Genomic DNA, 16,623 nt, shown 5'->3' on the forward strand with positions numbered 1-16,623 from the left:
ATATATATATATATATATATATATATATATATATATATATATATATATATATATTAAATAGAAACATACTTTTTATTTTTTATTTTCGAGATAATTTTAAGGGAAAAACTTTTTTGTAAGTTTTTTTTTTTCAAGAAAAGTTGTAAGAATTTTTAGGAAAGCTGTTGACATTTTGGTATTTTTTTAGATTAGGTCCACCTCCACAATTTTCTTTTAAATGACGACTTTTATAAGTTTTCTACTATGCTGAATACAGAAATCGCATTGAAATTTTGCAGAAATAAGTAGTTATCGAGATATGAAAAGTTGTATTATGTATTGTAATCTTTGGCGGCCATCGTTTTTACGCGCGTGCGCGTGCCATAAACAAATCTACGCGCGTAACAAAGATGGCCGCCAAAGAATATAATGCATAATACAACTTTTTATATCTCGATAACTAATTATTTCTGCAAAATTTCCAGGCGATTTTCGTATTCAGCGTGGCCGAAAACCTTTAAAAGTCGCCATTTAAAAGAAAATTGTGGAGGTGGACCTAATCTGAATATTTACCGACATTTTTCTTAAGGTTAGGGTTGGAATGAATAAGTCTTAGCTTGTTTAAAAACTATTTTGTTAATTCCAATTTATTAAAAGTCGCCTGCTTCCGATTTTGATTCGCTGGGCGTGTTTGTTATCGCTTTTTCATTGGCTGAACAACTTGATCAGCGCTCAGCTCAGCCAGCATATTCCGGCAGCTTACGTCAGCTGCCGTCAATCCCGAGCCAACAATTACTGAAATCCCATATGCAAAGTGCGAAATTGTTAATTGTTAGATTTAAATTACACGGTTAATTTTTATGACGTGCCCCAGCGTATTATTAAATACTCCAACCTCCCCATGTTAAGAGCGGATTTCAGAATAAACATCCCCCAAGCTCGAAAGCCGTTCTTAACATGGAGAGGTTGGGGGGTATTCCGAAAGCCGTTCTTAACATGGGTAGTTAGAAGTGTTTATAATACGCTGCTGGGGCACGTCATAAAAATTAACCAATTACACAATAGTTACAAAACGCCGTCCCCTCTGCATGTTAAGAATTAGTTTCTAAATAATAGCCTCATCAGCTCAGCAGTACGGTCCGTATTCTTCATCTGTATCGATTTTGTAAGTCCCCCTTAAAAAAGCAGGTATTTTTTTACAAACGGGACTGATTCTGGCTTAACACCGTCATTGTTTCTGTCACCGTTTCCGGTGTAAATGTTGTGGTCGTTTTTAGATCGTCGTACACATTATTTTATTTCTATTTTATTGTCTTCATAGAATTTTAATCTTAAGAGAAACAATTACTCCCCCCCCCAATGTTTCTAAAAACACATTTTTTAATGAAATTTATAGTTTAAACAAAAAAAAAAAAAATAAATAAGGAAGAAAGAATGGAAATATTTATTGTTCAGAAAAAACGTGTATAATTTTTTCCTTTTAAATCTTGCTTTTTTTTGTTTTTTTTTTAAATTTGTTGAGTTAATTTTGAAAAGAAAAATATTTGTAAAGGTAAGCTGTTAATATTTTATTGGCGGATCTAAACGACCCCCCCCCCCCGCCCTCACTCCACTTATAACTTTTCTACCTAACTGGATAATTTTTTAGTGTTTTTATTTAATGTAACATGCTTATTCAGCTCTAAAAACATACAGTGTTTACCGATGTATTGGAAAATTTAAAATGGCGACCGACTATCTCTTTGACACGGTAAGTTTGGGAAATGGGGGTATAAATAAAAAAACTAGAAAAAATACGGTTAAAAACTCGCTCAATATACCGTGACATAGACTGACATATATTCGGTGGGATTAGGCACCGCCAAAACTAGGGGGGCAGGTCAGTACTTTTTGACGGACCGTCTTTTTAAAAATCTACCAAAAATCAGGTAATTATCCGATCAATACGAAATTTTCAGCGATTATTAGAAGAATGAACTGTATAACAGTTACTTATTTTTCATAAACGATATTTATATATATATATATATATTGCTTACAACCCCCCCCCTTGTTTTGAAGTGGGAACAAATATGCTTAAAATAATCATCTGAAACTGAAAAAAACATATTGTGTTGTTGTAAGGGACAGAATTATAGATTAAAAAAAAAACTTGTTTGCATACCTTATTTTGACGTCTAAATATCAGAACTTCGATTGTGTTTAATTATCCCGCTTTTGAGTTTTGAAGTGTGAAATTCGGTGAATATGTTAAGTAAAATAATTAATTTAAGTTAAGCAAAACAAAAAAAAAATTTTTTTTAATATTTATACGAAAAAAGCCATTTTAAAATTTTTGATAAATAAATTAACAATTTTTTTTAGCGAGCCGAATAATGCATGACCATTATTAAACAGGGCATGCTTTGAATAATCGATACAAAAAAAAAAAAAAATTCGATAAATATTGTGACCTTTGTGTTAAAAATAGCATAATTTTTTTCGATCCTGTTTGAAAACGTTTGCCGCCTTTCGACTACGGTGGACCAAACTCGCTGAAATAATTTTTTTTTATTCTGCTTTAAATTGCCCCTCCCCCATTTTCGGGAGCCTGGCCCCCACACACATACACATTAAAAACCAAACTCATACAAATGGTCACCCATCTGGTACTGGCCAGCCTCAGCTTAATAATACATTGAAATTTTCGTCACTGAAAAATAAGTTTTTTTGGCCTGTTTGGTCTTCCATAGTTTTCTTCTTATCAAACGCAAAACGTAAACAGAGTCGATATAAACTCTAGATCGACGCTAGATATCTGGTTACCTATATGAATAAGTGGAATTATTTGAAATTCAGGTACTTATATTATAATATTTTTGCATATTCTCTTAGAAAATCATCCTAAATCTTAGTTAGACAATAAATAAATAAATTAATTATTTCAAAAACTTTTTTTTTTAAATATTTAGCACGTTTTTTGTGCAAGACAAAAAAATGTCAATTGTTAACTTTTTGGGAAAATTTAACATTTAAAATTTAATTAAAAATAGTAGAAAAAGTTTTACATTATTCTGTTTTCTATATGATAAAATTCAGGGTTTTATCTTTCTGGAAAAAAAAAAGTTACTCAGAAATAATGGATTTTAATAAATGTAATTTAGTTTTAAAAAACAACAACAACTTGATTTTGCGGCCATTTTTGGCAGTGCCTAATTTTAACAGTATTTTGTATATTTGTTAAAGACTTTTTTTTTTTTTTTTTTGCATTTTCTTTACTTTTAATTGACACCATAAGTGCCAATCTAAACAGGCACCGAAAATTACCCTTTTTGGCGGACCTATACGAGAGTGCACCCCCGAGTAGAACGTTATAACGAGAAAGTGAACCTCTTTCTTCAAAGTCATTAAATTTGTTTTTTCAGCCCATGTCATGGTAACATATATTGAGTTTCTAAAGTATTTTGTATAATGTTTTGGTTTGAACTCATTTCCCCAAACCTAATTTATTCAACAGCGAGCGCACCGCCATTTGTCTTTTTCAGATATACTGACAAAACACTGGATGTTTTTCAAGCTGGATAAACATTTTACATTAAATAAAAACACTAAAAACTTATCTTGCCTTTGGTAACATTTATTTGTTATATATTTGGGGTTTTTTTGACAACTTTTTCGGATCTATGTGTATGGCAAAACAAAACCACCTTATTATTTTAGCACAGTAACATAAGCAACACTTTGATCCCCATCTGGCATCAACTGAAATGAATGGCTCTCGTCTTCAGGAGACCTCAAGCTTCTGGGCTTGACAATTACTCCTGATCTTAAATGGAACACGTTCATAAAATCTGTTGGCAGGGCCGCTGGAAAAATGGTGGGATCTTTCTATCGATCCAGTAGATATCTCACTGCTGATGCAATTCTCTATCTATATAAGAGCCAGGTAGGTCCAAGGATGGAATACTGTTGCCACATCTGGGCAGGAGCAGCTAGAAAGAACTTGTCCTGCCTTGAGTTCAAAATAGACTTTGTAGCCTCGTAGGGGATGTCCTTTTCTCTTCCCTGCAACCTCTATCTCACAGAAGAGATGTTGCGAGCCTGTCTCAGCTGTATCGTTATTTTCATGGAAAGTGTTCGACTGAGCTTCAATCTATGGTCCCCCCCTCGCCAAACTTTCACAAGAAACACTCGTCTAGCTGTAAACACTATCAATAATTCCCCCTGCTCTTTATCTGTGCCTAAACCTAAACGTAGATTCCATGAACAAGGCTTCTTTCTTAGAACCGCACGCCTGTGGAATTGTCTTCCGTTTTCCTGCTTTCCAGCTGACTACAATATGGTTGTCTTCAAGTCTAACGTAAACAAGTTCTTGATGAGCCGTTCCATATAAGTTAACAAATTTACCGAATTTTTCATTACTAATGATTACTGTTTTCCAATTTCTACTGTACACTCTTTAATCCTTATCCTTGAGTGGTCTCTTCGCCTTGATAATGTGGTGATACATGTGTAAAAAAACTAAAAAAAATAAAAAAGTGCATAAGTACCTCAATTTTTTGGTATTATTTTAGAAAAAGTTTGAACTCAAACTAGTAGATCAAAATATATTACGTGAACAAATACAACGATGTGTTGTGGAAACTAATAAAATGCTAATTTAAAAAAAAAATAAATGTGATTTATCTTCGGTCTGTGCACATGCATAATCAACTGACTTACACCATTTACGCTGATTTTATAAAGAAAATAATCCATTGGAAAAATATTAATATCTCCGAAGCTATTAATTTGCGACTGATACGGTTTTCAGATTCTTTTTTAGCACACCAATGGAAGGATGGAATACTGCTGCCATATCTGGGCAGGAGCTGCTAAAAACAGCCTTGACAGAGTACGAAATAGACTTCGTGGCTTAGTGGGAGATGCCCTTTTCTCTACCCAGCAACCTCTCTCTCACAGAAGAGACGTTGCAAGCCTATCCTTGTTTTATCGTTATTTCCATGGCAGGTGCTCGTCTGAACTCCAATCTCTGGTCCCCCCTAGCCAATCTTTCACGAAAAACACCCGTCTAGCTGAATCCACTGTGAAAAATTTTCCCCACTCTTTATCTGTGCCTAAATCAAAATGTAGATTCCATGAACAAAGCTTCTTTCTTAGAACTGCACGCCTGTGGAACTCTGTTCCGTCTGCCTGCTTCCCACCTGACTACAACCTGGATGTCTTCAAGTCCAACGTTAACAAATTCCTAATGAACTGCCCCCTTAAGTAAACACTTCATTAAATCTCCACACTAACATACTATACTTGCAATAACCCATATCCCTGAGTGTCTTGATAAGTGGTGACCACCGTGTAAAAATTAAAAATAAACACAGAAATCTGCAAGAAAAATATATTTTTTTCTAATTCGAGTTCACGCTTTTTCTAAAATTTTACCAATTTTTTTTAGGCATTTATTAGTATAGTCATCATAAGTTACTCTTCTACCTAACTTATTTTTATGTGTGTACCCCAAATTCTGAAGAATTTCTGTTTTGTTGTTTTAAGTTAACAATGGACATTAACTACCTGATGTTGGTTTGGTTGTCCTCCCACTGCTACGCAGCTTTCAAGCCCCGGCTTTCCTTCCTTTAGCAGATCCAGCCACCTGCATGATACTCTGGTGAGGCGATCGGCGCATTTCTGACAAGACTGTACGAACATCACATCGATAGTCAATTCGCACACGAATGATTGCAGGGTCCTCAAGCGTCATCTGGATATCATCTTGTCAGCAGCCCTTGTATTCACCCGTGCCTTCCCAATCAGGGTGTCAGAAATCCACCGGTGCACGCACGCTGAATCAGTGACCAAGTGTAATGTCATGGCCTCCCACTGAAGGGCCAAGTTGACTCCCTCCTCCCCTCAACTAAGTGCTACTAAATTTATATGCCTGGCATCGTTGGTCAGTCAACACGCATCTCTAATAACATTTCTGCTTGCCTCTTGTAGCTACGGAACTCACATCTACTATGCAACTGAAAGAGTGGTCTTTGATCTTATGATTGCATCCCTTTTTTTTTTACATGGAGATCATCACTTATCAAGGCCCGAAGGCCACTCGGGGATAAGGGTTATTGTGTGTACAGTAATCAATGGGATAGTATCGTAGTAATAGTTAGTATTGGAGATTTGATAAAGTGTCTTACTTAAGGGGGCGATTAATCAGGAATTTGTTTATGTTGGACTTGAAGACATCCAAGTTGTACTCAGGTGGGAAACAGGCAAGCGGAAGAGAATTCCACAGGCGTGCCCTTCCCTTGGTTAATGCAATCGCTAGGTGCTTGACAAACCCTGAGCCATCCACACACGGGGAAAATGACAGACAAATTTCCCACACGGGAAACGCGCGCCAACAGGTCAGCACATCGGGGATTTCAAGAATATGATTTCCTCATTTTCATTGGAGGGTGCAGCTTTCTTCACAGACCTGCAAGCTATCTCTTAGTCGTACCGGATCCTTGCAGACCAAACTGAAATCTGAAAAATGCGTGACCTAATTTTTCCCAAACTGAAAATGAAGCTCAAATTTCAGACCCCATTGCACTATTTGTGCATTTCTTTCTTTTTGCAATAACCAACAAAACCAAACAAAAAAGAGATGAAAAAAAAAAAAGGGTTTTTTAAAAGTCCTGGGCACATTTTGACATTAAATATCTCGAAAACTATTAAAGATATAAAAACGCATCTGGTATATTTAAAAAGCTTGTAATCGCAATTTTTTAATGGAAAGTTCAAAGATGTTCAATGTGAGTATTATTAGTCACACGACACACATCAAGATGGTTGTCCAATTTTTGTCAAACGCGTCCTAGCATTGCCAATGTCAATAGCTGCAGCACATTCTGTTATTTGGGCCTTCAGCTCATCCACGTCTCTTGGAATGGGAGGCACATATACCAAATTCACACAAAAAAATTATTTTTGGGAAGATAATGAAGGCGGGGAGGTATTTATTTTTTTTTTTTTAGGTGGTTCTCATCAGCTGCCGGTCAAGTTGAGCCAACGTCATGGAAATCCAGATCAAAAGAAAGGCGTGCAGTTCTAAGAAAGAAGCTTTGTTCATGGAATCTACGTTTAGGTTTAGGCACAGATAAAGAGTGGGGGGAATTATTGATAGTGTTTACAGCTAGACGGGTGTTTCTTGTGAAAGTTTGGCGAGGGGGGACCATAGATTGAAGCTCAGTCGAACACTTTCCATGAAAATAACGATACATCGGAGACAAACTCGCAACATCTCTTCTGTGAGATAGAGGTTGCAAGGAAGAGAAAAGGACATCTCCTACGGGCTACAAAGTCTACTTTGAACTCTATCAAGGCAGGACAAGTCCTTTCTAGCAGCTCCTGCCCAGATGTGGCAACAGTATTCCATTCTTGGACGTACCTGGCTCTTATATAGATAGAGAATAGCATCAGCAGTGAGATATCTACCGGATCGATAGAAATATCCCACCATTTTTCCAGCGGCCTTGGCAACAGATTTGATGTACGTGTTCCATTTAAGATCAGGAGTAATGGTCAAGCCCAGAAGCTTGTCAAAACTTGAGGCCTCCTGAAGACGAGAGCCATTCATTTCAATTGATGCCAGATGTGGATCAGAATGTTGATGATGTAAAGAGAGAAGCTTGGTTTTAGATGCATTAAAAGTAACCAGCCACTCCTTACCCCATTGTACTACGTGCTCAAGATCAGAGGAGAGAGAATTGGAGAGAACTTGGTCATTTACTGTCTTAGATGTGCTACCATAGATGGTAGTGTCGTCAATATAAATGTCTACAAATGATGTAAGGATGTGATTTGGAAGATCATTAATGTAGATCAGGAAAAGATCTATGCCTCTTTGACGGTAAATATGTCTTAAGAAAGTCATTCGTCTTTTCATGATAATTTCCATCAGCGATCCTTTAGCGCTTCCACATCTAGTGCATATTTCCTCGTTAGAAATGTGATCTTTTCAAATGACCCCTAACATTTGTCTCAGAAACAAAATTACTGCAATATTAACACATTTCGTAATCTGGGGGCAAATAGTCCAACTTTTGCAAGCATATAACCCGACAGACCAAACACGTTCTAAGAATGCGTTGTCTTGAACGTGATAGTATTGGAGCATAAAACTGAGTTAAGTTTAATAAATGCTTGTTTACTGTATAGTCGAAAACTCTGTTTACCCTGAGCAATACGCGATCTTATATCACACCACGATCGTCCTGTAGATGCAATCCATGATCCAAAGTAACTGAATTTATCTGCCTGAGTAACTGACGTGACTCCATTTGTTAAATGACACATAGGTATGACTTGTTGTAAGGGGCATATCCCGAATGATACGTTTCTTTCTCTCTCTTCCACGCACCTCCGGCCCTGTCGGTGGGGCATTAGAATACGCCGACTGCCCCCCTGCAGAGGGTAAAAGTCCCTCAATGGGGGTCTTGGATATGACCTTAAACTATATCCGATGGTGAGGCCCCAGCTTGCGGGCTCTGGGGAATGTGGAGCCACCCTTTAATTGCCATTGCTCCCAGGTCCACTCTGACCCGGAATAGTAGTACCTGTTAGGGTCCCAACTATGGGTTAAATAGAAACTGACTTGCAAAAAACAAATATATTCTATTAAAAAAAATTTCTTCAAAATCACCGGATTCGGCATTAAATAACCTGAAAAGGGTTGATATGCCGTAAAACAAAAACAACCAACCAACCAATCCACGCACGTCAACGTGCCAATGTGTTTCAAAATGTTTGCCACAAAGCAACGCACGGCTACAACGTAAAGCAATGTGTCAAACCAAATTTTTCCCCAACTCCTCCAATCACACCACGATCGTCCTGTAGATGCAATCCATGATCCAAAGTAACTGAATTTATCCGCCTGAGTAACTGACGTGACTCCATTTGTTAAATGACACATAAGTATGACTTGTTGTAAGGGGCATATCCCGAATGATACGTTTCTTTCTCTCTCTTGCTACTATCGGGGACCTAAGTTGTAGGGGTACTATGTAGGGAGTTTAGCAGCAAGATGTCTGTTCACATTACACTTGAAGTTCTGCATGTCAGTACAGTTGGGGAAGCAGGAAACCGGAAGAGAATTCCAAAGTCCTGCAGTTCTCGGGAAGAAGCTATTAGAGTAAAATGCTTTCTTACATCTAGGGATCTATATTGTGTAGGGGTGGGACTTCGCTCCTTGTTGGGTTTGTCGGGGGTATTTTCATCAAATGGATATACAAGGGCTTGTAGTTCGTCAGAGCATCCACCATTAGTTGAGAAACATCCTGGGTTGAGAAACATCCTGGAAACAGCACCCAGTACCCCAGGGGAATAAACAATATCATGATAGACACAATATACAATAGAAACATTAACGGGTCGCTACGGTGTCGGCTATAACTGGCCGACCTGGGTCTCTTCTTGAGTCTTCTTTGCGTTGTTACGAGCGGTATTCCCATCGTCGGTAGTAATGGCCGTGACCGCTTTCCTGAAATGAATGCTGTTGCTGCAGATTAGAACGCTTGCATAAATAGTAAGTATTTAATAGTATTTAAGCATACTTTACGCCAGAGCAAAGCCCCCCCCATCGCTAGTATATAGTAAATATTAAATTAAATTAATAAACAAAATAGCTTTTGACTATTAAAATAATTTCAAACACTATTGGTACTGTTTAGATTAGTGTTGGGATGATTATTCGGGAATCGAAAGATCGGAACTTTTGAGGGTATTGGAATCGGAAATACGTGTGCCTATTTTCCGATGCCCAAAACTATTCTTTTTGTTTTGTTTTTTATTTAAAACTTAATTTTCCACGATGAAATGATGATGAAATAAAATTCTTTTCTTTAACACTGGAGGAGCATATAGAACTTAGGTGATTGTCGACCCACCTCTGGCGGCACTTGCAACCAGACCAAACTGCTATGGATCTGCTTTTAACAGAGTCTAATGCCTCGACTGTTTGAAAATAATACAATTATAATTAAATTCTCGTCTTCTTTCTTAATTGGAAGAGAGTGAAAGAAAGAGAGACATATATAACGTTTAATGTCTAGTTTTTCTTGGCTTCGATGACAAGTTTTTTTTTGTTTTTTTTTTACATCGGCATCACCACTTATCAAGGCCAAGAGGCCACTCGTCGAGGATAAGGGTTAAAGAGTGTACAGTAGAAATTGTACAATAAAGTAATCGTTAGTAATGAGACAAACTCGCAACATCTCTTCTGTGAGAAAGAGGTTGCAGGGAAGAGAAAAGGATATCTCCTACGAGGCTACAAAGTCTATTTTGAACTCAAGTCCTTTCTAGCAGCTCCTGCCCATATGTGGCAACAGTATTCCATCCTTGGACGTATCTGGCTCTTATATAAATAGAGAATTGCATCAGCAGTGAGATATCTACTGGATCGATTGAAGGATCTGACCATTTTTCCAGCGGCTTTGGCAACAGATTCGATGTACCTGTTCCATTTAAGATCAGGGGTAACGGTCAAGCCCAGAAGCTTGTCAAAACTTGAGGCCTCCTCAAGACGAGAGCCATTCATTTCAACTGATGCCAGACGGGGATCAGAACGTTGATGATGTAAAGAGAGAAGCTTGGTTTTAGATGCATTAAAAGTAACCAGCCACTTCTTTCCCCATTGTACCACATGCTCAAGACCAGAGGAGAGAGAATCAGAGAGAACTTGGTCGTTTACTGTCTTAGATGTGTTACCATAGATGGTAGTGTCATCAGCATAAATGTCTACGAATGATGTAAGGAGTTCTTTTGTGTTTGACCTTTTGAATATGGTATCTCAGCTTGTTCTGACTTGGTGTAATATTATAAACTAGCGGGGGTACCCGGCGTTGCCCGAGTGTTTGTTTCCTGGACGGGGGAGGGAGTTTTAAAAAATGTTATAGTAGGTAAATAGGAAGGATCAAACCCGGAGTCATGAGTAAAAGTAGGAAAATAAAGTGTGAAAAAAAACAAAAAAAAAAACACCTGCAACGTTAACAGTTCGGCCACCAAGAAAAGTCCATTCCAGTTGTTTAGGAAAAAAAAAAAAAACGACTACGGCAGGTCGGCGCGAACGTGAAAATATAATGTGAATTGTCCAGCACGCTAACCACTACGCCACAGAGCACTGCAGCTTAGTTTAGTGATTTTAAATAACTTCACATGAAAGAACTACGAAGCCAAACCGGTGTTCTCTTCTCAACTGTTCCTTGTGAACGATCCCCAAACGGTGTTAAGTGGTGGCAGGGGGAGGAGGAATTTATTAGAGAGAAAATATTTTACCACTTCCATTGATCTTAACCGATTTTGGCCGTGACTTCTCAGCAGAAAAAGTATAGAAATCTAAGATTATCGAGGAATTTGAGAAATAATAAGCCTATAACACACTTCAGATATGGTTCTGCCGTTTGTGCATATTATATTTGCATGAAATATCTTGATTTTTAATCCTATTAATGTCAAAATCAGACGGGAAAAAATGAGTTCATTTTATTTATATAGACAACTGTTACTCTTGGCTCAGGTCATACCTGATTGACAATAGTTACTGAAGCCCTCGTGTTTTTTTTTTTTCAATAATAACTCCTTTCTTTCTTGCCTCCCCATGAGCACAGTCAAGCACAAGTTAGATATAAGGTTTATTAATGCAAAAGCCTCAGCTCCCCCAAAAGGGAGCTTCTTCATTGTGCCACAGTCCCACCTCCACCCCATCATTGCTATGTTGCAATCTTGTCCGTTTTATAAATATTTTTATGGAATGCGCTCTGAACTCGTTGCACTTGTGCCTCCTTGACTTATATATTCCCGACTAACCTGTTTAGCAACAAAATCACACCCCTTCACTGTAGAGGTACCCTGATTGATGCCAGAAAGCTTTCTATTCTAATAGTTTCTTCTCTCTAACTTCTCGTTCCCTCCCTATTATCTGCTTTTCTGGTTGTACTGACTTGGTGAAATTTAAATGTAATGTAAACCAACATCTCGCTTCTTTCCCCTAAACATGGTCCCAAATAGCATTGTTTCGGGCTTCAGTCAATTTAACCTCTGACCTTTTTCAGGTGTAACTTAATTCATTTCAATCCTCTCATAATATTCTTCTTCATTCAACCAACGGCTTATGTCTTTGATAAGTTGAGAATTATTACTAAAAAATTTTTTTTTTTTTTTTTTTTTTTTTTAATACGTTTTCTATTTTGTCCTTTTTTTTCCCCAGTTCGGTCATTCACAATGAAAAGCACAACGGAAGTGAAAAGAACGTTTGATTGCAGAGTCTGTGGAATTGATTTTGCATGCAACTCTATACTCGAACGCCATATCCGATCGCACACGGGTGAGAGACCATTCCATTGCGATCTTTGCAACGCCGGATTTTCACAACGGTCCAACCTCAAGCAACATATGCTCATTCACAGCGGCGAAAAACGGTTCAGTTGCGAGCAATGCGGTCGAAGATTTACCCACAGCTCGAGCCTGAAAGAACACTTAAAAATGCACTCTGGCCAGAAACCGTTCACATGCGAAGTCTGTGCGCGGAACTTTTCCACAACCTCGAATCTTAAACAACACATGCGCTCCCATACGAAACCTTTCAGTTGTGATGTTTGCGGGCTAGGGTTCTCAAAGAAAAGCTATCTCAAACAGCATACATTAATCCACAACAGAAAAGAACCCTTCCTATGTTCGTTATGCGGTGTGAAGTTTGTCCAAAGCTCTGGTCTGAAGCAACACATGTTGGTTCACAAAGAAGAAGAATCTTCGAAGTGCGTAATATGTGGTGCCAGGTTCTCCAAGAGTACGATTCTCAAGCAACATATGTTGATACACAATGATAAGGCGTTCAGCTGTAGCGTTTGTGGGTCAAAATTTACACGTAATTCGTCCTTAATAGAACATATGAGAACACATACGGGAGAGAAACGATACGAATGCCAGATCTGTGGCGCGAAATATGCGTGGAGACTATGTCTTAAGCAACACATGCTTCGACATGCCAAAAAGGACGAGTAATCATGCAAAACCTGTGACTCATAATTCAAAACATACGGAGTTTTCCTGCACACTGTGTCGCTAACAATACAGGTGACCACGCAATAAGAGATTAGGAAGTACGTCATCTCAAAGGATCCCAAAAAATAAAGTAATAACCCGACAATGAAAGACCAGATAAGAACACAACACGAGTACGGAACTGACAAATTAAATCCAACCTTGATTGCGTTTTGAGGCCCGTGGCACAGTGGATAGAGGCGCTGAGTCGCTATGATTCCAGGTGAGCATTGTCTGAAGATATCGGTTTCAATCGTGGCTTAGTGGGGGATGCCCTTTTCTCTACCCTGCAACCTCTCTCCCACAGAAGAGACATTGCGAGCCTATCCTTGTTTTATCATTATTTCCATGGCAGGTGCTCGTCTGAACTCCAATCTCTGGTCCACCCTCGCCAATCTTTCACGAAAAACACCCGTCTAGCTGAATCCACTGTGAAAAATTTTCCCCACTCTTTATCTGTGCCTAAATCAAAATGTGGATTCCATGAACAAAGCTTCTTTCTTAGAACAGCACGCCTGTGGAACTCTGTTCCGTCTGCCTGCTTCCCACCTGACTACAACCTGGATGTCTTCAAGTCCAATGTTAACAAATTCCTAATGAACCGCCCCCTTAAGTAAACACTTCCTTAAATCTCCACACTAACGTACTGTACTTGCAATAACCCTTATCCCTGAGTGGCTTCCGGGCCTTGATAAGTGGTGACCACCGTGTAAAAAAAAAAAAAAAAAAAGAGTATATATCTGACACAGTTAATCAATCGAGAACCACATCACTCTATCTAAAAACATATAAGGTATTAACTGATATATACTCGAGAGTCAAAATAATGAAAAGAATATTCTCTTGTCATAGCCCTAATAATGACGGATAACAGGAACCAGGAGGGTGTGAGCCAGTGGGTAAAACGCCACAAGTGATTGTTTATTTTTTTCTTCCTCTTTTTATTGATCTCATTTTTTTTTTTTTTTGACACAAGAAAAAAAAAATGGCAGTTGTTAAAAAATTCTGACAGAAATGAAATGTGCTACATTTGCGGGCACCAAAAATTTGAAAATTGGGTACTCCTGCAGTATTTTACCCACCGATTTCACGATCTTAGCCGAGCGTTGATCGACATCCGTCGGAAAACGCCGGAACATGGCCAGCGGTATGATACTCTATTAGCCAATCAGGGCGCTTCAAACAAACACGCAGCAGGCGAATAATTTTCATTGAAATTACACACATAGCGTTTCATTTCAGTTATTTTATTGTTCAAAGTAAAATACACAGCCTTTCATTTCAGCTACAGTCAGTAGAAAATCTTCCAGTCGGGACTAAAGATAAACAGTAATTGTTGCCCTCCCCCACAAACATTACTGAAAAAAAACAAAAAAAAAACATTGTTGTTACTGTTTAATAACGTTTTGTTAAAAACAAACAAAAAAAAAACATTGAAGTGTTTATTACTGTTGCTTACCCCCCCCCCCCCAAAAAAAAAGCTATCGGAAAACAAAATGAACCAAAAAAAAAAATATTCAACAAAATAAATTTATTTTACTTTAAAAAAACTTACGGTAAGTGTTTGTGATTTATTTTATCCAAATTTTTTGTATTAATTTTATCCATTTTGTTGTGTGTGTAATATCTTTTCCTTGTAATGTTGTTGCTATTCACATACTTTTAGCGTTCTTGCACCGTAGCTCCGAATTCTTGGCTTTCGTCGGCGTTAACGCCGAAAGCGTATGTCAACGCTCGGCTAAGATCGTGAAATCGGTGGGTAAAATACTGCAGGAGTACCGAAAATTGTTTTGGTTTTTCGGATGCAGTGAGAAAATAAATATTTTTTACAAAGAATGTCTTGTCGATTTTTTTTGGTCCCCTGACAAAAGGAAGGTGGACCTGTAAATTCACCCTTGTCTGTTCGTCCGTCTGCACTTTTTTCAATAACTACGCCTTGGGATTTAAAAATTTTTTTCACAAACATTAAACATGATATGAGTAAAAAAGTAACAGAACGGATTTTCCGGGAAACTCCGGTTTTCCCCCTAGGGTTGCCTTTTGGGTTAAAATGGCTAAAAAAAACTGATGCCTTGGATTTTTATAAAACTTTTTGAAAAGTTGTAACTAACTGATTTCTATATAATTTTGTTTGTCTATACTTCGCAATAACTCTTGGGTATGCCCCAGGGGCTCTTTTAGGTAGATCATAGTTGATTGGTTATAGTAGTCAACTTCCTTTCTGGCTTGTCCAATCAGATACCATCTCTCTGGCAATCTGAACAAGAGATGACGTGTGTAAAGGTTAAACCATGGCAACTCTCTTTCTTTCTGCATCTTGGACTGAAGACTTCTCTACGTGGCATGGACCAATCCCCAACTACTCTCTTGGGATGCCATACAACCCACCCGGACCTTTGGGCCCGGGGTTCAATAAAATAAGAAGACAAAGTAGACATTGTTCCTATTTACTATGCCTCCCCACGGGACAGAGTTAGACACCAGGGTCGTTTTTTTACGTGGAGAAAAGGTACAAAAATAAAAAAATGTCTCAGTCGTGAAGGACTGCTCATTCACCAAAAGAGAACAAGAAATGGAAGTGCAGCATCTAAAGAACAGATACTACACTTTGATCCTGACCAAAAGGCGCTTGTCTGAGCTGCAATCTCTCGTCCCCCCTCGCCAATCTTTCACGAGAAACACCCGTCTGACTGAAACTACTATCAATAATTTTCCCTACTCTTTATCTGTGCCTAAATCCAAACGTAGATTCCATGAGCAAAGCTTCTTTCTTAGAACTGCATGCCAGTGGAACTCTCTGCCGCTTGCCTGTTTCCCACCTGACTACAACTAGGACGTCTTCATGTCCAACATAAACAAACTCCTGACAAACCGCCCCCTTAAGTAAGACACTCTATCAAAACCCCTAATACTAATGATTACTACAATACCATCTCATTGATTACTGTACAGGCAATAACCCTTATCCCTGAGTGGCCCTCGGCCCTTGATAAATGATTACCCCCTTGTAAAAAAAAATATATATATATATATATATTCTTCTCATCAGGGTACCGAAAGAATCAGCAAATTATATTTGTAGCAATGTCAGGATTGTATCGAAACCCCCAATACTAATGATTACTACAATACTATCTCATTGATTACTGTACACGCAATAACCCTTATCCTTGAGTGGCCTTCAGGCCTTGATAAGTGGTGACCCCCATGTAAAAAAAAAAAAAAAAGGCACCAAACTCTTAAATCTTTTGTGCATCTTTCTTGCGTTCATAAAAAGGTTAATTCTCTCTTTTTACTCAGCACATGCTATTGACGATGACTCCACACTGAGGCGCAATAGAATCCACCCGTGCCTGCGGGTTTGAGTAAGATGAGAAGACAAAGGTGCTTCTGCATTTATTGACCCACATTTCTCTTTATCTGGTACTTGTACAGTTTAGTCAACGCATTAAAAAATGGAAATATCGAAAAAAAGCGTATATTGCATGTATCCGTTATGAAACAAAGTTCTCCAAAAAAGAAAAATTCACTTAATTTCATCAAGTAGTTTTTTTTTTTTTACAGCGAAAAAAAAACAATTTGTTATGA

General features: G+C 38.1%; 1 protein-coding gene across 1 annotated transcript; it reads left to right on the forward strand.

Annotated features, from left to right (window-relative positions):
• Positions 1–1,206: 1,206 nt before the first annotated feature.
• On the forward strand, positions 1,207–14,549 carry LOC145265359 (uncharacterized). Its single transcript, XM_080121143.1, has 2 exons — positions 1,207–1,531; positions 12,203–14,549. Exon 2 carries the CDS (start codon positions 12,217–12,219, stop codon positions 12,994–12,996), a length of 780 nt encoding a protein of 259 aa, XP_079977269.1. The 5' UTR covers positions 1,207–1,531; positions 12,203–12,216; the 3' UTR covers positions 12,997–14,549.
• The last annotated feature ends 2,074 nt before the right edge of the window (positions 14,550–16,623 follow it).

This window comes from Euprymna scolopes, chromosome 40 (assembly GCF_053919585.1).
Source record: "Euprymna scolopes isolate OS-2025 chromosome 40, ASM5391958v1, whole genome shotgun sequence".
Lineage (NCBI taxonomy): Eukaryota > Metazoa > Mollusca > Cephalopoda > Sepiida > Sepiolidae > Euprymna > Euprymna scolopes.